General features: G+C 35.5%; 1 protein-coding gene across 6 annotated transcripts in view; it reads right to left on the minus strand.

Annotated features, from left to right (window-relative positions):
- AGTPBP1 (ATP/GTP binding protein 1) overlaps positions 1-25028 on the minus strand; it is a 304355-nt gene that overhangs the window by 63450 nt on the left and 215877 nt on the right. For all 6 annotated transcript variants that reach the window (XR_005219074.1, XR_005219073.1, XM_037850913.1 and 3 more), the window contains exons 24-25: positions 9180-9356; positions 5751-5911 (exon numbers count right to left, since the gene is read on the minus strand). Coding sequence is in view for 4 of the 6 variants with exons in the window: in XM_037850913.1 (XP_037706841.1) it covers positions 5751-5911; positions 9180-9356 (338 nt within the window). In the remaining 2 variants the exon portion in view is untranslated. The remainder of the gene's footprint in view (positions 1-5750; positions 5912-9179; positions 9357-25028) is intronic.

Raw genomic sequence — 25028 nt, forward strand, 5'->3', positions numbered from 1 at the left:
ATAAAATGTGGTAGATTCATGGAGTGGAATATTATCCAGCCATGAAAAGGAATGACATCCTTATACATGCTACAACATTGAAAACATTATGCTAAGAAAAAGAAGCCAGGCACAAAAAACCACATATCAAAGAATTCCATTTATCTGAAATATCCAGAATAGGTAAATCTATAGAGAAAGCAGATGTGGGTGTCAGGGGCTGGGGAGGGGGCTTAAGGGGTGGGGAGGAGGAAGGAATTATGAGTTCTACCGGCATTCTCAGGTTTGACTTAGAAGAGAAACACCCTCTACGGAAAACATAATGCAGATTTAATGTTGCATCATATGGAATTTTTCATATACAACAAATACGACTGAGTTAAATTAAAATGATTTACATGTGGAAATTTCCAATGGATGCCCTGGGAGTATAAAACATATTTAATTTTCAACCACAGGCTTCAATGAAAGGAAGTTCTATAACCTCTGGATAAACATAGTAAATTTAACATAAGCATCTATTTCTGATCCCTTCTCAAATGCCAATAAAATGACAGGATAACTTTTTTTTACAAGATTAAATCCAGAAGGAAAATGAAAATTGGAGAAGAAACAATAGGAAAGAAGAGATATCAACAAAATGTTGCAAGACCCAAGGCAGATGGATGGAAGTAATGGATTTGAGTTCCAACTTCCTTTGCTTTGCTAAGTACCTACAGAAAAATGCTGATTAGCATTACAAAGCCCCAGAAAAGTTGAGAAACTAGAACCCTCTATAAAGAAAGGATCTTTCGGGGTGGGGCTAAAAACAGAAGAAATGGTTATAAGGTTTTATAAAGAGAAGTTAGACCTTTAGATTGCTTTCCTCAGCCTTAGTACAGAGAGATAGGAATTAGTTTTCTGTGCACAAGTCCTTTATTCCCAGATACTTAAGACCTTTTCTGGGACAGGCTATTCATTTAGGCCTAAAAGGCAGAAGTAAATCACTCCCCAGAAATGTAGGGGTTGGAGGGAAAGTGAAAAATTGTTAGCTGAAAGGTAAGTCCTACTGAGCTCCCAGAATGCTAGAACCTGGGCTTATGCCCCAAGGCAATATTTCCCAAAAAAATTTTTTATCACCTCTTAAGGAGTTCTTTTAGATTTTTTCCTAATCCCATCCCCATGAAATCTTAAAATGACAGATACAGTGCACATCTGTCTATGGTGTGTATATCTGTGCCTTAAACATAAACGAGTAAGATTTTTTCCACAGCGCCTGACAATTTTACCTGAACTCTGTGATCCTGGCAAGCAGCGTAAGTTAAGAAATCCCCCGCCCCTGTGTTACTGTCCAGGTCAGCCTCAACTTCTCCTTAGCTTGACTAAACTCTACACAGGCTTCTTCCTAACTCTGGCTCCTTCAGAATCCAGCTTCCAGTAAACTCAGGAGTTAAGGTCAAGTAATGGACACATCCCACTGCTTGACCCGCCCGTGCAGAAATCTTCCATGAGCTCACCTCAGTCCTTAAAAACTCTCCTTCCCGAGTCTAAAGTTGTATGTAATGGTGCCTAAGAGTCTCCCCCTGAGTACCTCTTTGTTGCTCAGATGTGGCCCTCTCTCTCTCTAACTGAGCCATCTCGACAGGTGAACTCGCTGCCCTCCCCTCTACGTGGGACCCAACTACCAGGGATGTAAATCTCCCTGGCAATGCAGAGTATGACTCCCGGGGATGAATGTGGACCTGGCATCGTGGGACTAAGAGTATCTTCTTGACCAAAAGGGGGATGCAAAATGAGACGAAATAGTTTCAGTGGCTGAGAGATTCCAAATGGAGTCAAGAGGTCACTCTGGTGGACATTCTTATGCACTATATAGATAACACCTCTTAGGCTTTAATGTATTGGAATAGCTAGAAGTAAATACCTGAAACTACCAAACTCCAACCCAGCAGTCTGGACTCCTGAAGACAATTATATAATAATGTAGATTACAAGGGGTGACAGTGCAATTGTGAAGACCTTGTGGATCACACCCCCTTTATCTAGTGTATGGATGAATGGAGGAATGGGGATAAAAACTAAAGGACAAATGGGGTGGGATGGGGGGATGATTTGGGTGTTCTTTTTTCACTTTTATTTTTTATTCTTGTTCTGGTTCTTTCTGATGTAAGGAAAATGTTCAGAGATAGATTGTGGTGATGAACGCATAACTATGTTATCATACTGTGGACAGTGGATTGTATATCATGGATGATTGTAAGATGTGTGAATGTATTTCAATAAAACTGAATTTAATAAAAAAAAAAAGTAAACAAACAAAAAAAAAACTCTCCTTCCCTCTGCTTCAGGGGAGCTGAGCCCTCCCCCACCCCCTTCTGTTATTGTGATAACCTTTATGGTCTTTCTCTCTCTCTTCTCTGTGGCACATAACTTTGAATAGTCATGTTTGCCTGTTTTACACTGTCCAGTGCAATCTTTTCATTCATACCCCCAACCAGTTTTCATATCCTTGAAGTGGTATTGCCTATAGAACACCCACACCCACCCTCAGAATGCATTTCCTAAGGCAAAAGATTGGAAGAATCCTCTGGGAGGCAACTAAATATTTCAAGGAAAACAAAACAGGATAAATGGGGGAAATAAACCTTTATGGTGACTGCCAAGGGAAAAAACCCATTGTGAGGCCCACCTGTCAACAAACCCTGCTTTTCAGTGCCTCAATGAAAGAAAGACAAAAATCAGCAGATACAAGACAACAAGCCTTAATATGAAAGAAAGAGGAAAAAAATAGAAGAAGAAAAGAATCATATGAAACCTAACTAATGCAGGGAGTAGGAAAAACTTTCGGAAAGGGGAAAACATCAGTTACATTGTTACAGAGAATAAAAAAGAACAGGGTTATGATACTAAAAAAAAATTTCAAAGAAATAGAAAGCTCTTGGAAATTAAAAATAAGATAGTAGAAATGAAAATTGCAGGTCAGGATATGAATTAATATATGGAAGTTTCTCAGAAAATAAAATAAAAACAGAAAAAACAAGCAAATTAGAAGTTCAGCCCAGGAAGTCTAATAGTTGTCTTTTTTTTTTTTTTTTTTTAATTGTTCAAGAAAGAAAATGAAGGGAAAGAAATCATTAAAGAAGTATGTGTTGCAGATCAACTCTCTTAATCAGAATTAGAAAAGCTGGACACAATTTTAAAAAATCTGCTTGAAGGTATGAAGAAGGCCGTAGAAGCAGTGAAGAATTAGGAATCAATAACAATGACCAATGCAGTTTTGAAGAAAAACAACAAAGCCAGAGGCTTTGCATTAAAAGATAGCAAATTTACTATAAAAGTATGGTAATTAAGAAAGTGTAGTATTGACACAAGGGCATACAAACTCATGGGAATAGAAAATGCAGAAATAAACCCACACACATATATGGTCACCTGATTCATGTCACTGCAGTAACGTGAGGAACAGACAGTCTTTTCAATAAATGGTGCTAAGTTAATGAATTGCTTTGAGAGGTGGGGGGGAACATACCTTAACCCCTACCTCACAGCACACTTAAGTCAATTAAACTTTTAAAGGAAAATATAGGAGAAAATCTTCATGACTTTGGTGGGAAAAAAATTATCTAGGACAAAAAAGAGCTAGCCATATAAAGTGGCTGCTAAGTGCTCTGGGATATTTTATGTTATGATAATTGTTTAAAATTGAGAGTGATGATTACACAACTAATCAAAGATAATGTGAGAAACTGACCGTTTATCTTGAGACAGAACATATGTTATGTGAAATCAGGAACCCACTACTTAATAAATCAGGGCCTCAATCCTGAGGACTGCTCTTGTGAAACTTAGGGCTGTAAATGGGAAGCTAAGCCTTCCTGTAATTATGCCTAAGAAGCACCTCCAGGGAACCTCTTCTGTTGCTCAGATGTGCATGTGGCCTTTTTCTCTCTCTAAGCCCAACTTGGCAAATAAATTCATTAACCTCCTGTCCCGGGGGACATGAATCCCAGGGGAATGAATCTCCCTGGCAACATGGGACGTGACTCCCAGAAATGAGCCTGGCCCTGTCAGCCAGGGATTGAAAATGCCCACTTGACCAAAAGGGGGAAAAAGAAAGGTAACAAAATAAGGTTACAGTGGCTGGGAGATCTCAAATAGAGTTGAGAGGCTATCCTGGAGGTTTCTCTTATGCAAGCTCCAGCTAGACATCCACAATGGCCACAGTATGCCATGTCCTTACCAAAAGTAGTCCTGAAATACCTTGGTCCCTATCTGAGATTCTATGAAAGATTCACTTACTAAGTTTTATCTCTTAGAAACTTAAATCCACCAGAGTGTTCCTATGCCAGACAAGTCCTAAAACCCAGAGGCAACAGCCTCTTTAAGAACAACAATCAGATGCAGTCCCCTTCCCCATACTGTCAACACCCTCTCAACAGGAACAAGTTAGGGTGGTCATTTCCTAGACACCCCTGAAGATCAAGAAAATGAGTCAACAAGAGGAAGGGGTAGCAACAGACAAGACAGGATTTAACAAAGGATTACGAATACTGAAACTTTATATAAATATATATATATATATATATATATATATATATATTTAGATGCTAGAGTATTAGAATAGCTAGAAGGATATTATTGAAATGGTGGAATTATAACCTATAACATTCTTTGAAATTTGTATATAGCTATTTGTATATAGCTATTCACTGAATTGTGCTTTGAAAATTTTCACCTTTCTGTATAAACCCTATATTTCACAATAACAAAAGAACTGAAACCGTGGAACTGTAACCCCTAACATTTTTTTTTGAAATCACCGACATAACTGCTTTCTGAGCTGTACTTCGAAAGTTAACACCTTTCTGTATGTATGTTATATTTTATAATAATGGAAATAACTGAAATTGTGGAACTGTAACCTATAACATTCTTTGAAATTTGCTCTCTAAGTACTTGTTAAATTATACTTTGAAAGTTATCACTGTTATGCATATAAATTAAAGTTCACAATAAAAAATACACTTAAAAAAAGAAAAAAACAAAACAAAACAAAACCCTCCTACACTGATATACATAAAAGTGCATGGCAATAAGTTAACAAATCTGATGACCAGTCAATACTGAACAACCAAAAGCATGAAGGTTTGATAAAATGAGACTATTCTTATCCTTATACACCAAACCATAAAATGCTTTATGATCATGATTAAGAATCATGATACTGAATTACCTTTGAATTCATAACTGATCAAATTTTATATATACTGAATTTTAGGAGAAAAAGATTACCTATTTAGAAGAACATTTGGCAGATTGAGCTAAATGATCAAATTTAAATAAATTAGTTGTTTTAAATATATGTAACCAAAGGTTACTGAACAGCTATTTGATGTGTGTAGGCATCAACAAAATAAAATTTCTTTAGAAATACAAATCCTGATTATAAGCCTTCTTATCCTAGATAGCTGATATAAGTGCTATAATAATCACATTGCTTATTTTGGGGTTAAAAGTACATCATTATTCTTTATTTGTAATAGGAATTAAGATTACTAAAAACAGCATTCAGAGTATAAGGATAATTCATTAAAATCTCATCCCAAACTCAACATTCAAAGAATCAAGATGATCACAATTTGAAACAAATATTAGAGGCGTAAATTAATTATATTAATCCTAAAAGTGCTCTTGACTGTCAAAATCTCAGTATCTTACTTCTGCTTAACTATTTTAATGAAGTTTAATAGTAAACTATAACTTAATAATAGAATAAAACAAGTTTATCCCACCTAGTTACTTTGCAATTGGATTCAATCAAGTCATTTTCAAACTCAAGAAGGCTGGAAGGCAGGTTATATTCCAATGGGGATGTCAGTCTTTTCAAGCGCAATAAACCAACACAAAATTTTGCTCCCATCTCTTCCAGTTCTCGAGTACCAATCTGTAAACCCTAGAAATAAAGCAATATTATAGATATAACTAGAAGGTTATACATTATAGATAAAACTAGAAGCTATTTTTTGGCTGCATTTCATTAAAATTATATAAAAGGAATTCATAACTATATTAATAAATTAAAAATTTGGTATTTTGTATGGAACTAGGATTCAGCAAGCACAATGTCTTAACAATATACGATTACTTCAGGTCACAAAGGAAACCAACTGTCTTAAAAGATCATTTCTAAAATGTCTATTTTCATTCACTATAATGCAAACTATTTTCAACTAACATCCTGGGAATTAACAATGGATGAACATTTTGTGATAATGTTACCCTTGGAATTCTTGTATGGAACTATATAAACAAGGTCCTGTTAGTATTTCTTATAATCATCACTTTGAATGTCAGTGCTTAAATAATACAGTGTTAAAATCAAGAATCCAATAGGTGTACTTGAACATTACCTTATAGGTACTTTTACTGTGGACAAAAGAAAACCTGAGTATAAAATAAACAAACAAAAAAGGTAACTATGAATATTTATAGGTCAAAAAGCAAAAACAAAAACAAATCTAAGCCAATGAGGTAGCAGTAAATTAAGTTACTATATTCTTTGTTAATTAAGAATGCCCATTTTAAATTTGTCTACTAAAGAAAAAGAAAATTGCACTACAGTCCCTAATCCTTTTTTAACCAAAACTTTCCAATAAACAGTATAAAGTTTACCAAAAGTTAAATGTTGCCACATAAAACCATAAAAATGGACTGTAAATCAAGACACTGCTTATCATTTAGTTTTCAGGTAAAAATGAATCTCTAAAATAAGTGAAATCCTTATACCAACACACGGTACAAGTGTAGACAGAGCAGACATCAATTGGAGAGAAGGTACTCTAAAATTGCTTTCCAGTGACTATACTAAATGAGTTCCTAAAACATATAACTGAAGTGAGTGAATTGTAAAAACTGTCACCCTACACAAAGCACATGACTTTCTAATAATGAGTTTTTTTGGTTTAAATAAAGACTTTGGCCGTCTCCCAAATATTCTAGGAAATGCAAACTAATTGACTTTACTAGAATATCAGTTTGCCTTCTTAATTTAAAGGCTTATATTCCTGTTATGAATCAGTTCATGGAAAATAAAAATACAGAATATTTATAGTCTAAAATTCAATAATGTAAACACATTCTTGAGGGTGGAGAACCGTTTATTAAAATATTAGACTCATAGCTTATTAGCATTAATCAGTTTGAAAAGTATACATTATGATCAATCAGTTTGAAAAGTATATGCTATAATCTCAATCCCAGAATGAGTGGAATAATTAATATGAATTTTAGACATAAAAAAACTTGGCTTACTAAGACACTCTACTCCGTAAGAGTTTTATAAGTCAATGTACATATACTCCATTAATTAAACTAGAAGATTTTTAACTCTTTCCAAACATCTTCATGTAAGGTATATAAAAATCAGATTCAGTAGTATTTCCCCATGTCAAAAACAAAACAAAAAAATCCCAGAATCAGTGGAATAATTAGTATGAATTTTAGACATAAAAAAAAAATTTGGCTTACTAAGACACTCCACTCCATTAACAGCTTTAACTCAATGTACACTCTATTAATTAAATCATAGAAAAGATAAATGTGTATGTTTCAGGTGTCCATCTTATTTTAAAAAATTGGTAGATTAAAAACAAAAGCAACTTTTTGGAAATTAGTTTAACATTTTATGTTTCTAAATAAATTGTAGCTATTTTCAAAAATCTGGTTGCTTCAATGACCAAGCAAACTTATCAAAAGGCAAATAGAATCTTTTTAAAGCACCAATGAAAGGCTATCAGAAGAATCCAAATATTATATGCCACAGGGCATTCGAGTCACAACTTCCCTGATTACTTCTTTCCCACTGCTCAGAACTACTTTCATAGACACTGATGCTTTAAGTTACTTTCTGCTGCCTAACTGCATAAATCAAAGAAATAATTTACAGTCTGTTTCCAAAAATCATACAGCCAAAGTCTGTCTTCCTAGGATCCAACTATGTTCCTATTCAAAAACGATTCTCAAGCTTTTTTCCCATCCCCCACAATTACAGAAATGAGATGCTTGGCAAAAGTTGTCCATGAAAGCAATGATTAAGGGAAAAGAAGAGGGAATGGTGCTCATGCTACATTTTATCTCACTGCCATCCTACCTACCCTTGGTAAACTAGCAGTCTTCTTTTCTTTTTTTTTCCAAACAATATTCGGAGAAAGCTCCAAAGATATTACACTTTGGAAGAATACTACATTGTTTCAATGAAAATTTAGGGAAAAGTCATTTAACACAAAGTACTGGAATGTCATTAAGATCTACTTTAAAGGCCCCAAAGTTTGAATGTCAATTGCAAAAGCTACACACTTTTCTTCCAGTTTGTTACAGACTGAAAGCCATTATTAAGACTCTCCACTTAAAATTCTGACATCAACTATAATGTATTTACATTTTAATACTGGCCAATTAGAAGATTTTTAACTCTTTCCAAACATCTTCATGTAAGGTATATAAAAATCAGATTCAGTATTATTTCCCCATGTCAAAAACAAAACAAAACAAATCCCAGAATGAGTGGAATAATTAGTATGACACCCAAAAATCTTTCTGTGGCAAGACAAGAATAAATATTAGGTTCATTGCTTATTGAACGTACAAGTCAGTGACAATGAAATCCTCAATCTTTAATATTAAATAATTCAAAATCACTTAATCTTTTACTAGTCTTAATCTCAAAAATAATGTTTATTTAAACTCTGGTTTTCTCCAAAAAAAAAGCCTATGGACTACAGAAGAACAGTCCCAGTGAAGAAAAAAATTTGAAGGATATAGATTTAAAAATCACACACAAAACTTCTTAATGAACCAGCTGCTTTATAAACACATGATGTGTCTATTTTTAAATGCATAAATTATACCTACATCCAATATATTAATAACAAATTTTTATTAATAATGTACTTCTTTCAGTTCTGTGTAAATTACTAAACAGTGTTTAAATTTATGTATACTTATGTGCTTTCTTAAAAATCATGAATGTAAAAAGACTCAAATAACCAAGAATTTTGTAAGGAGTTCAAGCAAGCTATTAGCAATCAGAAGATTCAATTCTGTTATTGCAAATTACATATAACTCAGTATCATTTATTATATACTTGAAAACTGCTTTTAGTACATATGAAAGGAAAGTCTTCAAATATTTTTTTATGACTAGAAGTTCTGCGAAGTCTTACCTTATACTTTCCCTGATCACAGCCACACAGAGTGCTCTCCATGGTATAGCTTCTTTGTACCCCTATTTCTCTCCAAACTACAACACGTGCTGTTGACTCTTTAGATTTTTCCACTACGAAGCTACAGCTGTTCATGCAAAATGCTGGTGCAATATGACTCAGTATCTTGGGCAAAGTCTGTAAAAATAATAATGATAATAATAAAATGTATATATTTTTTCATCTTAAAAAATGCAATGAAACCACAGTGAGTAGGGCCATGAGGACTTCCTGCTATATCTCCAGTTGATCAAAATACCAAAATGATCCTTACTAATTTAAAATTTTCTGCTAAAATGATCATCTTACTACTTTAGGTTTTCAAGACCACAGTTTAAAAACCAAATTGTAGCTTGAATGTTAAGCACAAATTCAATATTAATGTTTCTAAATTAAAGAAGCCTGTGGGGATAGCATCATTAAAAGATATAATTATTAATATATGTGAAATCACTGTTACAAATGTCAGTGAAGTTATCAATAATCCAAATTCTGTTACAGTTTACTTTTTCATAATGATGCTGCATCAATGGGTACAGGGTCATACTGATAAAAGGTGAAAATAGGGACATCCACTTCTAGCTAGGACAGAGCAACTTTCAGCAGACCCAAACTCCTGCTGAGAACTGGAAAAACCAGATGTATCAGTTTCCTATTGCTTTTGTAACAAACTGTCACAAATTCGGCAACTAAAAAGAACACAAATTTATTACCTTACAGTTCTGCAGGCAGACGTCTGACCTGGGTCTCACCAGGCTAAACTCCAGGTGTCACCTGGACTGCATTCCTTTCTGGTGCTCTAGGGGGAATCTAGAGGCTGCCTACAATCTTGGCTCACGGCCCATTTCCATCTTCAAAGCCAGCAATGGCTGGTAAATCTTTTTCACACTGTCTTTCCAACACTGACTCTTTGCCTCCCGCTTCTATCTTTAAGGACCTTTGCAATTACACTGGGCCCACCAAGATAATCCAGGTTGATCTCCCTATCTTAAAGTCAGCTAATTAGGAACCCTAAATCTATCTGCAACATTAACTCCCCTTGGTCATGTAACAAAAACATTGTTCGAACATGAACATTTTTGGGTCTTTTAGTGCTCGCCATGACAGATAAAAGTACAAAACCATGTGTTTAAAAGTATCCCTGAAAGAAACTGAAAGTGAAAGGATGGAAAAAAATATTTCATGCAAGCTACAGCCAAAAGAAAGCAGGTGTAGCAATATTAATCTCAGATAAAATAGACTTCAAATGCAGGGATGTTTTGAGAGACAAAGAAGGCCACTACATACTAATAAAAGGGGCAATTCAGCAAGAAGAAATAACAATCGTAAATGTCTATGCACCCAATCAAGGTGCCACAAAATACATGAGAGAAACACTGGCAAAACTAAAGGAAGCAATTGATGTTTCCACAATAATTGTGGGAGACTTCAACACATCACTCTCTCCTATAGATAGATCAACCAGACAGAAGACCAATAAGGAAATTGAAAACCTAAACAATCTGATAAATGAATTAAATTTAACAGATATATACAGGACATTACATCCCAAATCACCAGGATACACATACTTTTCTAGTGCTCACGGAACTTTCTCCAGAATAGATCATATGCTGGGACATAAAACAAGCCTCAATAAATTTAAAAAGATTGAAATTATTCAAAGCACATTCTCTGACCACAATGGAATACAATTAGAAGTCAATAACCATCAGAGACTTAGAAAATTCACTAATACCTGGAGGTTAAACAACACACTCCTAAACAATCAGTGGGTTAAAGAAGAAATAGCAAGAGAAATTGCTAAATATATAGAGACGAATGAAAATGAGAACACAACATACCAAAACCTATGGGATGCAGCAAAAGCAGGGCTAAGGGGGAAATTTATAGCACTAAACGCATATATTAAAAAGGAAGAAAGAGCCAAAATCAAAGAACTAATGGATCAACTGAAGAAGCTAGAAAATGAACAAGAAACCAATCCTAAACCAAGTACAAGAAAAGAAATAACAAGGATTAAAGCAGAAATAAATGACATAGAGAACAAAAAAACAATAGAGAGGATAAATATCACCAAAAGTTGGTTCTTTGAGAAGATCAACAAGATTGACAAGCCCCTAGCTAGACTGACAAAATCAAAAAGAGAGAAGACCCATATAAACAAAATAATGAATGAAAAAGGTGACATAACTGCAGATCCTGAAGAAATTAAAAAAATTATAAGAGGATATTATGAACAACTGTATGGCAACAAACTGGACAATGTAGAAGAAATGGACAATTTCCTGGAAACATATGAACAACCTAGACTGACCAGAGAAGAAATAGAAGACCTCAACCAACCCATTACAAGCAAAGAGATCCAATCAGTCATCAAAAATCTTCCCACAAATAAATGCCCAGGGCCAGATGGCTTCACAGGGGAATTCTACCAAACTTTCCAGAAAGAACTGACACCAATCTTACTCAAACTCTTTCAAAACATTGAAGAAAATGGAACACTACCTAACTCATTTTATGAAGCTAACATCAATCTAATACCAAAACCAGGCAAAGATGCTACAAAAAAGGAAAACTACCGGCCAATCTCCCTAATGAATATAGACGCAAAAATCCTCAACAAAATACTTGCAAATCGAATCCAAAGACACATTAAAAAAATCATACACCATGACCAAGTGGGGTTTATTCCAGGCATGCAAGGATGGTTCAACATAAGAAAAACAATCAATGTATTACAACACATTAAAAACTCGAAAGGGAAAAATCAATTGATCATCTCAATAGATGCTGAAAAAGCATTTGACAAAATCCAACATCCCTTTTTGATAAAAACACTTCAAAAGGCAGGAATTGAAGGAAACTTCCTCAACATGATAAAGAGCATATACGAAAAACCCACAGCCAGCATAGTACTCAATGGTGAGAGACTGAAAGCCTTCCCTCTAAGATCAGGAACAAGACAAGGATGCCCGCTGTCACCACTGTTATTCAACATTGTGCTGGAAGTGCTAGCCAGGGCAATCCGGCAAGACAAAGAAATAAAAGGCATCCAAATTGGAAAAGAAGAAGTAAAACTGTCATTGTTTGCAGATGATATGATCTTATATCTAGAAAACCCTGAGAAATCGACGATACAGCTACTAGAGCTAATAAACAAATTTAGCAAAGTAGCAGGATACAAGATTAATGCACATAAGTCAGTAATGTTTCTATATGCTAGAAATGAACAAACTGAAGAGACACTCAAGAAAAAGATACCATTTTCAATAGCAACTAAAAAAATCAAGTACCTAGGAATAAACTTAACCAAAGATGTCAAAGACCTATACAAAGAAAACTACATAACTCTACTAAAAGAAATAGAAGGGGACCTTAAAAGATGGAAAAATATTCCATGTTCATGGATAGGAAGGCTAAATGTCATTAAGATGTCAATTCTACCCAAACTCATCTACAGATTCAATGCAATCCCAATCAAAATTCCAACAACCTACTTTGCAGACTTGGAAAAGCTAGTGATCAAATTTATTTGGAAAGGGAAGATGCCTCGAATTGCTAAAGACACTCTAAAAAAGAAAAACGAAGTGGGAGGACTTACACTCCCTGACTTTGAAGCTTATTATAAAGCCACAGTTGCCAAAACAGCATGGTACTGGCACAAAGATAGACATATAGATCAATGGAATCGAATTGAGAATTCAGAGATAGACCCTCAGATCTATGGCCGACTGATCTTTGATAAGGCCCCCAAAGTCACTGAACTGAGCCATAATGGTCTTTTCAACAAATGGGGCTGGGAGAGTTGGATATCCATATCCAAAAGAATGAAAGAGGACCCCTACCTCACCCCCTACACAAAAATTAACTCAAAATGGACCAAAGATCTCAATATAAAAGAAAGTACCTTAAAACTCCTAGAAGATGATGTAGGGAAACATCTTCAAGACCTTGTATTAGGCGGCCAATTCCTAGACTTTACACCCAAAGCACAAGCAACAAAAGAGAAAATAGATAAATGGGAACTCCTCAAGCTTAGAAGTTTCTGCACCTCAAAGGAATTTCTCAAAAAGGTAAAGAGGCAGCCAACTCAATGGGAAAAAATTTTTGGAAACCATGTATCTGACAAAAGACTGATATCTTGCATATACAAAGAAATCCTACAACTCAATGACAATAGTACAGACAGCCCAATTATAAAATGGGCAAAAGATATGAAAAGACAGTTCTCTGAAGAGGAAATACAAATGGCCAAGAAACACATGAAAAAATGTTCAGCTTCACTAGCTATTAGAGACATGCAAATTAAAACCACAATGAGATACCATCTAACACCGGTTAGAATGGCTGCCATTAAACAAACAGGAAACTACAAATGCTGGAGGGGATGTGGAGAAATTGGAACTGTTATTCATTGTTGGTGGGACTGTATAATGGTTCAGCCACTCTGGAAGTCAGTCTGGCAGTTCCTTAGAAAACTAGATATAGAGCTACCATTCGATCCAGCGATTGCACTTCTCGGTATATACCCGGAAGATCGGAAAGCAGTGACACGAACAGATATCTGCACGCCAATGTTCATAGCAGCATTATTCACAATTGCCAAGAGATGGAAACAACCCAAATGTCCTTCAACAGATGAGTGGATAAATAAAATGTGGTATATACACACGATGGAATACTACACGGCAGTAAGAAGGAACAATCTTGTGAAACATATGACAACATGGATGAATCTTGAAGACATAATGCTGAGCGAAATAAGCCAGGCACAAAAAGAGAAATATTATATGCTACCACTAATGTGAACTTTGAAAAATGTAAAACAAATGGTTTATAATGTAGAATGTAGGGGAACTAGCAGTAGAGAGCAATTAAGGAAGGGGGAACAATAATCCAAGAAGAACAGATAAGCTATTTAACGTTCTGGGGATGCCCAGAAATGACTATGGTCTGTTAATTTCTGATGGATATAGTAGGAACAAGTTCACAGAAATGTTGCTATATTATATAACTTTCTTGGGGTAAAGTAGGAACATGTTAGAAGTTAAGCAGTTATCTTAGGTTAGTTGTCTTTTTCTTACTCCCTTGTTATGGTCTCTTTGAAATGTTCTTTTATTGTATGTTTGTTTTCTTTTTAACCTTTTTTTTCATACAGTTGATTTAAAAAAGAAGGGAAAGTTAAAAAAAAAAAAAAAAGATGTAGTGCCCCCTTGAGGAGCCTGTGGAGAATGCAGGGGAATTCGCCTACCCCACCTCCATGGTTGCTAACATGACCACAGACATAGGGGACTGGTGGTTTGATGGGTTGAGCCCTCTACCATAAGTTTTATCCTTGGGAAGACGATTGCTGCAAAGGAGAGGCTAGGCCTCCCTATATTTGTGCCTAAGAGTCTCCTCCTGAATGCCTCTTTGTTGCTCAGATGTGGCCCTCTCTCTCTGGCTAAGCCAACTTGAAAGGTGAAATCACTGCCCTCCCCCCTACGTGGGATCAGACACTCAGGGGAGTGAATCTCCCTGGCAACGTAGAATATGACTCCCAGGGAGGAATGTAGACCCGGCATCGTGGGACGGAGAACATCTTCTTGACCAAAAGGGGGATGTGAAAGGAAATGAAATAAGCTTCAGTGGCAGAGAGATGCCAAAACGAGCCAAGAGGTCACTCTGGTGGGCACTCTTATGCACACTTTAGACAACCCTTTTTAGGTTCTAAAGAATTGGGGTAGCTGGTGGTGGATACCTGAAACTATCAAACTACAACCCAGAACCCATGAATCTCGAAGACAGTTGTATAAAAATGTAGCTTATGAGGGGTGACAATGGGATTGGGAAAGCCATAAGGACCACACTCCACTTTATCTAGTCTATGGATGGATGAGTAGAAAAACAGGGGAAGGAAACAAACAGACAAAGGTACCCAGTGTTCTTTTTTACTTCAATTGCTCTTTTTCACTCTAATTATTATTCTTGTTATTTTTGTGTGTATGCTAATGAAGGTGTCAGGGATTGATTTAGGTGATGAATGTACAACTATGTAATGGTACTGTAAACAATCGAAAGTACGATTTGTTTTGTATGACTGCGTGGTATGTGAATATATCTCAATAAAATGATGATAAAAACAAATAAATAAATAGATAAAAATAAAAAAAAAAGTATCCCTGAAACAGTTAGAATGAAAGGGGCTAAGAGTCCCAAGAAGGGAGAATCGTGGAGAGTGGGATGAAAATGTGCAACTGCTTTTTCTCTGGAGGCATTTGCCAATCTTACAGAGAGAGTAATAGGCTGAGTTTTTCAGTTTTCAAATTTCATGGTGAGAGTTAGATGTGGCTATGTGACTACTATCTTCTCTCCAGTGAAATGTGAGCAGAAAAGATGTATGCCAGGAACAGAAGTGATGACTGCCTCCTCCAGGCTCAACCAACAAAACCTTCCAAATTGTGCTCAGTTCTCTTTGCCCTTCCTAGCCAACGGGCACAAGCACAACCAGAGTGGCCTCAGGAAATGGGGACGCTCCCTAGAGCCTCAGGCCAATCTGAACCCCTGCCCTGGATTCTCCCATGAAAAAGAAATACACTTCTTTTTTTTTTTTTTCCACTGAATTTTGGAGACACAGTTATCACTAAGGTTTTGTCCACTCTAATTAGTAAGTGATAGTTACAAAATTAAAACACACAAATCAAATTTTCCTAGACAAACAGTAATCAGAAAGGAATGAGAATCAGTAACCATGAAGAATCAGAAGCAAAAAGGATCACATTCAGAGTAGCAATAAGTAAAATAAAAAACGTGAGAAAATCATGTTCAAAAATATGAAGAAATAAATGTCTAAAATATAAAGAAAATTAAGTCATGAAAGAAGGCTTGACTAATGGAAAGATAACAACATTATAAATGTTAATCAACCCTAAATTAATCAATAAAGTTAAGACATTCCAATAAAAATGCCCACAAAACTGTAACTTAAAATTATTCTCAAGCTCACCTCAAATAATAAATATGGGAGTACACCCCGGGAAACTATGAAAGAAAAGAGCTATGACTAGAGAAATAATCCAACATATTAAACTAGATTATTTATATAAAGTAAATTAAGTTGTGATACTGCCATAGGAATAGAAAGATCTCTAGAAAGAGAGTTCAAAATTAGAATCAAAGGTATTTGTTAAAGGTAGTACTATTAGTGGAGAAAAAAATGGCACAACTGGATAGCCATTTGAGCAAAAAATTCTAACTTAAACTGCATTTAAAATTAGTAAGTAAAATTTTTAAATGAAACTCAAAATATTAAGAAACAAGGAACTATACTTCCTAAATCTTGGAATGGGAAAAGTCAGAGCCACGAAATCCAAAAGCCATTAAAAAAAAAAGTCAACGAATATGATAAAAGTTTTAAATTACTACACAATAAGCAAAAAAAACAAAAACAAAAACAAAGAACAAAAAACAAAAACACAAAAAACTGGGGAATGTATGTGTAATATAAACAGTTCTTATTTTAAAAACAATTAGATGGTCCATCTTATAGTAAGCAGAGAATATAAGAAAAAGACGATTTTTAAAAAGTGAGAACACAATTGGCCAAGCAAATGAAAGATACTCAGCTTCATTCTAAAACAATCAGATTTTTTTTTTCACCTAGCAAACATGGCAGTATCAATTTGTAAAATCTTTATGAAGGATAATTTGATAATACCAATCAAATGCCCACTAACTGGGCACTACTGAAAAAATACATTTTGGTATGTCCCTACAGTAACAACAAAAATACACAAAGGAAATCTTGTATAATTGCTAAATACTGAGATACATTCACATATAATGACCTTGAAAGATGGCCAACAATATTATGTTTTTAAAAGTTGCTGTTTAGTGTTAAAAAAATAAAACCAAACACTACACACACTAAATGCATATACATTTATGAATAAATGTCTTTAGAAGCAAGACTCACAATACACACAGTAAATACACACAGTAAAAACTTGTTAAGAGAGTGATCAGGAGAAGATGACTTTCACTTATTCCTTTATACATTTCTGAAGTGTTTCCATTTCTTATATAATTCTAATAATTTAATTTATTTGGGCAGGGGAGGAAGAAGAGAAGAGGACACCAAAAAAAAAAAAAAATGTGCTCTGAAGTTCTGCTGAGGGCAGTGGTATGTTACTGAAAACTAAAAAAAAAAAAAAAAAAAAAAAATGAGGGCTTCCCCTTTAGGCATAAATATATCAGGAGAGACACTGCAACAGAATGGAAAGCACACAGGACTTGAAGTAAGAAGATCTCATTTCTTTTCTGTCCTAGGTCATGGCACTTATTGGCCTAGACCATGAGCATGTCAATTGGCCCAGAGTCTTAGGTGGCTCATTTGTAAAGTTGCAATAATAATCCTTACCTACTTCAGAGTATTGTAAGGCTCAAACAAAAAATTCATATGAAAGTACACTAAAAGCAATAAGCAAAATACGAACATATGGTAATACAACTGTTAGGTGCTTGTCTAAATCATACTACTTATCCATTCATTCAACAAATATTTACTTAGTGTCTACCACATATTGGGGATAGCTAGTTAACCAGGGAAACAAAGTCCTAATGTACATAATTCTTAGTCATCTCATTCAGGAATGATGCTGAGATATCTACAATATTTAGCAATATCAGAAGGTGTTTAAACATTTCATAGTTATTTTATTAAAGATAAACCACATTATTCCCTTCCAATAAGGTGAATTTCATATCATACAATAGTAAAGGTTTTTTTTTTTAACACCTTTTTTCCTGGACCTATTTAAGTTGACTCCATGAATGTGCAATAAATTCTTTTATTTTTTATTTATTTTTTGTCTAATTTATTTTTTATATTATTTTACTATTATGGTAACATATAAACAACATAAAATGTCTCATTTTAACCACTTTAAAGCTTACTTACAATTCAGTGGTATTAATTACATTCACAATATTGTACCACAACACCACCATCCATTACCAATCTTCTCCATCTCCCCAAACAAAACTCTGCACCCATCAAGCATTAACTCCCATTTCTCCCTCCCCGTTGCAAGCCCTGGTAACTTATAATTACTTCCTGCCTCTATGAATTTACATATTCTAGTTATTTCATGTAAATGAAATCATACAATACCTTTCCCTTTGTGTCTAGCTTATTTTACTCGACAGGATGCCTTCAAGGTTCATCCATGTTGTAGCATGTATCAGAACTTCCTTTTTATGGCTGAATAATATTGCATAGTGTGGTATACTACATTTTATCTATCTAGTCATCTGGTGCTGGACATTTGAGTCATTTCCACCTTTTGGCTACTGGGAATAATGCTACTATGAATACTGGTGTATGAATATATCTTCAAGTCCCTGCTCTCAATTGTTTGAGGTATACACCTAAAAGTGGGATTGCCAGATCATATGGCAATTCTATGTTTAAGTTTCTAAGAAACTGCCAAACTGTAATCCACAGTTGCTACACCATTTATACTCCTACCAACAATGTACAAGGGTTCCAATTTTTCTGCATCCTCACCAACACTTGTTATTTTCTGTTTCTAATAGTAGCCATTCTAGTGGGTGTGAAATAGTATTTCATTGTAGTTTGGATTTGCATTTCCCTCATGACTAATGATGTTAATCATATTTTCATGTGCTTATTGGCCATTTGTATATCTTCTTTGGAGAAATGTCTATTCAAGTCTTGGGCCCATTTTTAAATTGGGTTGTCTTTTTGTTGTTGTGCTGCATAATTTCTTTTTTTTTTTTTTTTGGATATAATTATCTGTGTATTTTTTTTTTAATCATCATTTTATTGAGATATATTCACATACCACGCAGTCATACAAAACAAATTGTACTTTCGATTGTTTACAGTACCATTACATAGTTGTACATTCATCACCTAAATCAATCCCTGACACCTTCATTAGCACACACACAAAAATAACAAGAATAATAATTAGAGTGAAAAAGAGCAATTGAAGTAAAAAAGAACACTGGGTACCTTTGTATGTTTGTTTGCTTCCCCTACTTTTCTACACATCCATCCATAAACTAGACAAAGTGGAGTTTGGTCCTTATGGCATTCCCAATCCCACTGTCACCCCTCATAAGCTACATTTTTATACAACTGTCTTCGAGATTCATGGGTTCTGGGTTGTAGTTTAATAGTTTCAGGTATCCACCACCAGCTACCCCAATTCTTTAGAACCTAAAAAAGGTTGTCTAAAGTGTGCGTAAGAGTGCCCACCAGAGTGATCTCTCGGCTCGTTTTGGAATCTCTCTGCCACTGAAGCTTATTTCATTTCCTTTCACATCCCCCTTTTGGTCAAGAAGATGTTCTCCATCCCACGATGCCGGGTCTACATTCCTCCCCGGGAGTCATATTCCACGTTGCCAGGGAGATTCACTTCCCTGGGTGTCTGATCCCACGTAGGGGGGAGGGCAGTGATTTCACCTTTCAAGTTGGCTTAGCCAGAGAGAGAGGGCCACATCTGAGCAACAAAGAGGCATTCAGGAGGAGACTCTTAGGCACAAATACAGGGAGGCCTAGCCTCTCCTTTGCAGCAACCGTCTTCCCAAGTGTAAAACTTATGGTAGAGGGCTCAACCCATCAAACCACCAGTCCCCTATGTCTGTGGTCATGTTAGCAACCATGGAGGTGGGGTAGGCGAATACCCCTGCATTCTCCACAGGCTCCTCAAGGGGGCACTACATCTTTTTTTTTTTTTTTTCCTTGTTTTTCTTTTTTCTTTTTTTTTCTTTTTTTTTAACTTTCCCTTCTTTTTTAAATCAACTGTATGAAAAAAAAAGTTAAAAAGAAAACAAACATACAATAAAAGAACATTTCAAAGAGACCCTAACAAGGGAGTAAGAAAAAGACAACTAACCTAAGATAACTGCTTAACTTCCAACATGTTCCTACTTTACCCCAAGAAAGTTACATAATATAGCAACATTTCAGTGAACTTGTTCCTACTACATCCATCAGAAATTAACAGACCATAGTCATTTCTGGGCATCCCCAGAACGTTAAATAGCTTATCTGTTCTTCTTGGATTATTGTTCCCCCTTCCTTAATTGCTCTCTACTGCTAGTTCCCCTACATTCTACATTATAAACCATTTGTTTTACATTTTTCAAAGTTCACATTAGTGGTAGCATATAATATTTCTCTTTTTGTGCCTGGCTTATTTCGCTCAGCATTATGTCTTCAAGGTTCATCCATGTTGTCATATGTTTCACCAGATCGTTCCTTCTTACTGCCGCGTAGTATTCCATCGTGTGTATATACCACATTTTATTTATCCACTCATCTGTTGAAGGACATTTGGGTTGTTTCCATCTCTTGGCAATTGTGAATAATGCTGCTATGAACATTGGCGTGCAGATATCTGTTCGTGTCACTGCTTTCCGATCTTCCGGGTATATACCGAGAAGTGCAATCGCTGGATCGAATGGTAGCTCTATATCTAGTTTTCTAAGGAACTGCCAGACTGACTTCCAGAGTGGCTGAACCATTATACAGTCCCACCAACAATGAATAACAGTTCCAATTTCTCCACATCCCCTCCAGCATTTGTAGTTTCCTGTTTGTTTAATGGCAGCCATTCTAACCGGTGTTAGATGGTATCTCATTGTGGTCTTAATTTGCATCTCTCTAATAGCTAGTGAAGCTGAACATTCTTTCATGTGTTTCTTGGCCATTTGTATTTCCTCTTCAGAGAACTGTCTTTTCATATCTTTTGCCCATTTTATAATTGGGCTGTCTGTACTACTGTCATTGAGTTGTAGGATTTCTTTGTATATGCAAGATATCAGTCTTTTGTCAGATGCATGGTTTCCAAAAATTTTTTCCCATTGAGTTGGCTGCCTCTTTACCTTTTTGAGAAATTCCTTTGAGGTGCAGAAACTTCTAAGCTTGAGGAGTTCCCATTTATCTATTTTCTCTTTTGTTGCTTGTGCTTTGGGTGTAAAGTCTAGGAAGTGGCCGCCTAATACAAGGTCTTGAAGATGTTTTCCTACATTATCTTCTAGGAGTTTTATGGTACTTTCTTTTATATTGAGATCTTTGGTCCATTTTGAGTTAATTTTTGTGTAGGGGGTGAGGTAGGGGTCCTCTTTCATTCTTTTGGATATGGATATCCAACTCTCCCAGCCCCATTTGTTGAAAAGACCATTATGGCTCAGTTCAGTGACTTTGGGGGCCTTATCAAAGATCAGTCGGCCATAGATCTGAGGGTCTATCTCTGAATTCTCAATTTGATTCCATTGATCTATATGTCTATCTTTGTGCCAGTACCATGCTGTTTTGGCAACTGTGGCTTTATAATAAGCTTCAAAGTCAGGGAGTGTAAGTCCTCCCACTTCGTTTTTCTTTTTTAGAGTGTCTTTAGCAATTCGAGGCATCTTCCCTTTCCAAATAAATTTGATAACTAGCTTTTCCAAGTCTGCAAAGTAGGTTGTTGGAATTTTGATTGGGATTGCATTGAATCTGTAGATGAGTTTGGGTAGAATTGACATCTTAATGACATTTAGCCTTCCTATCCATGAACATGGAATATTTTTCCATCTTTTAAGGTCCCCTTCTATTTCTTTTAGTAGAGTTACGTAGTTTTCTTTGTATAGGTCTTTTATATCTTTGGTTAAGTTTATTCCTAGGTACCTGATTTTTTTAGTTGCTATTGAAAATGGTATCTTTTTCTTGAGTGTCTCTTCAGTTTGTTCATTTCTAGCATATAGAAACATTACTGACTTATGTGCATTAATCTTGTATCCTGCTACTTTGCTAAATTTGTTTATTAGCTCTAGTAGGTGTATCGTCGATTTCTCAGGGTTTTCTAGATATAAGATCATATCATCTGCAAACAATGACAGTTTTACTTCTTCTTTTCCAATTTGGATGCCTTTTATTTCTTTGTCTTGCCGGATTGCCCTGGCTAGCACTTCCAGCACAATGTTGAATAACAGTGGTGACAGCGGGCATCCTTGTCTTGTTCCTGATCTTAGAGGGAAGGCTTTCAGTCTCTCACCATTGAGTACTATGCTGGCTGTGGGTTTTTCATATATGCTCTTTATCATGTTGAGGAAGTTTCCTTCAATTCCTACCTTTTGAAGTGTTTTTATCAAAAAGGGATGTTGGATTTTGTCAAATGCTTTTTCAGCATCTATTGAGATGATCAATTGATTTTTCCCTTTCGAGTTTTTAATGTGTTGTAATACATTGATTGTTTTTCTTATGTTGAACCATCCTTGCATGCCTGGAATGAACCCCACTTGGTCATGGTGTATGATTTTTTTAATGTGTCTTTGGATTCGATTTGCAAGTATTTTGTTGAGGATTTTTGCATCTATATTCATTAGGGAGATTGGCCGGTAGTTTTCCTTTTTTGTAGCATCTTTGCCTGGTTTTGGTATTAGATTGATGTTAGCTTCATAAAATGAGTTAGGTAGTGTTCCATTTTTTTCAATGTTTTGAAAGAGTTTGAGTAAGATTGGTGTCAGTTCTTTCTGGAAAGTTTGGTAGAATTCCCCTGTGAAGCCATCTGGCCCTGGGCATTTATTTGTGGGAAGATTTTTGATGACTGATTGGATCTCTTTGCTTGTGATGGGTTGGTTGAGGTCTTCTATTTCTTCTCTGGTCAGTCTAGGTTGTTCATATGTTTCCAGGAAATTGTCCATTTCTTCTACATTATCCAGTTTGTTGCCATACAGTTGTTCATAATATCCTCTTATAATTTTTTTAATTTCTTCAGGATCTGCAGTTATGTTACCTTTTTCATTCATTATTTTGTTTATATGGGTCTTCTCTCTTTTTGATTTTGTCAGTCTAGCTAGGGGCTTGTCAATCTTGTTGATCTTCTCAAAGAACCAACTTTTGGTGATATTTATCCTTTCTATTGTTTTTTTGTTCTCTATGTCATTTATTTCTGCTTTAATCCTTGTTATTTCTTTTCTTGTACTTGGTTTAGGATTGGTTTGCTGTTCATTTTCTAGCTTCTTCAGTTGATCCATTAGTTCTTTGATTTTGGCTCTTTCTTCCTTTTTAATATATGCGTTTAGTGCTATAAATTTCCCCCTTAGCACTGTTTTTGCTGCATCCCATAGGTTTTGGTATGTTGTGTTCTCATTTTCATTCGTCTCTATATATTTAGCAATTTCTCTTGCTATTTCTTCTTTAACCCACTGATTGTTTAGGAGTGTGTTGTTTAACCTCCAGGTATTTGTGAATTTTCTAAGTCTCTGATGGTTATTGACTTCTAATTGTATTCCATTGTGGTCAGAGAATGTGCTTTGAATAATTTCAATCTTTTTAAATTTATTGAGGCTTGTTTTATGTCCCAGCATATGATCTATTCTGGAGAAAGTTCCGTGAGCACTAGAAAAGTATGTGTATCCTGGTGATTTGGGATGTAATGTCCTGTAGATGTCTGTTAAATCTAACTCATTTATCAGATTGTTTAGGTTTTCAATTTCCTTATTGGTCTTCTGTCTGGTTGATCTATCTATAGGAGAGAGTGATGTGTTGAAGTCTCCCACAATTATTGTGGAAACATCAATTGCTTCCTTTAGTTTTGCCAATGTTTCTCTCATGTATTTTGTGGCACCTTGATTGGGTGCATAGACATTTACGATTGTTATTTCTTCTTGCTGAATTGCCCCTTTTATTAGTATGTAGTGGCCTTCTTTGTCTCTCAAAACATCCCTGCATTTGAAGTCTATTTTATCTGAGATTAATATTGCTACACCTGCTTTCTTTTGGCTGTAGCTTGCATGAAATATTTTTTTCCATCCTTTCACTTTCAGTTTCTTTGTGTCCCTTTGTCTAAGATGAGTCTCTTGTATGCAACATATTGATGGTTCATTTTTTTTGATCCATTCTGCGAATCTATATCTTTTAATTGGGGAGTTTAATCCATTTACATTCAACGTTAAAACCGTGAAGGCATTTCTTGAATCGGCCATCTTATCCTTTGGATTATGTTTGCCATATTTTTCCCTCTCTCTATTAATATCCTTTATTGTACCCATACCGAATCTCTTTAGTACTGAACCTTTCTCCAGGTCTCTCTGTCCTGTCTTTGTTTCTCTGTCTGTAGGGCTCCCTTTAGTATCTCCAGTAGGGCAGGTCTCTTGTTAGCAAATTCTCTCAGCATTTCTTTGTCTGTGAAAAATTTAAGCTCTCCCTCAAATTTGAAGGAGAGCTTTGCTGGATAAAGTATTCTTGGCTGGAAATTCCTCTCACTCAGAATTTTAAATATATCGTGCCACTGCCTTCTCGCCTCCATGGTGGCTGCTGAGTAGTCACTACTTAGTCTTATGCTGTTTCCTTTGTATGTGGTGAATTGCTTTTCTCTTGCTGCTTTCAGAACTTGCTCCTTCTCTTCTATGTTTGACAGTGTGATCAGTATATGTCTCGGAGTGGGTTTTTTTGGATTTATTCTATTTGGAGTTCGCTGGGCATTTATGATTTGTGTATTTATGTTGTTTAGAAGATTTGGGAAGTTTTCCCCAACAATTTCTTTGAATACTCTTCCTAGACCTTTACCCTTTTCTTCCCCTTCTGGGACACCAATGAGTCTTATATTCGGACGTTTCATATTATCTATCATATCCCTGAGGTCCATTTCGAGTTTTTCAATTTTTTTCCCCATTCTTTCTTTTATGCTTTCATTTTCCATTCTGTCATCTTCCAGGTCACTGATTCGTTGTTCAACTTCCTCTAGTCTTGTACTATGAGTGTCCAGAATGTTTTTAATTTGGTCAACAGTTTCTTTAATTTCCATAAGATCA

The sequence above is a fragment of the Choloepus didactylus genome, chromosome 10 (genome assembly GCF_015220235.1).
Source record: "Choloepus didactylus isolate mChoDid1 chromosome 10, mChoDid1.pri, whole genome shotgun sequence".
NCBI lineage: Eukaryota > Metazoa > Chordata > Mammalia > Pilosa > Megalonychidae > Choloepus > Choloepus didactylus.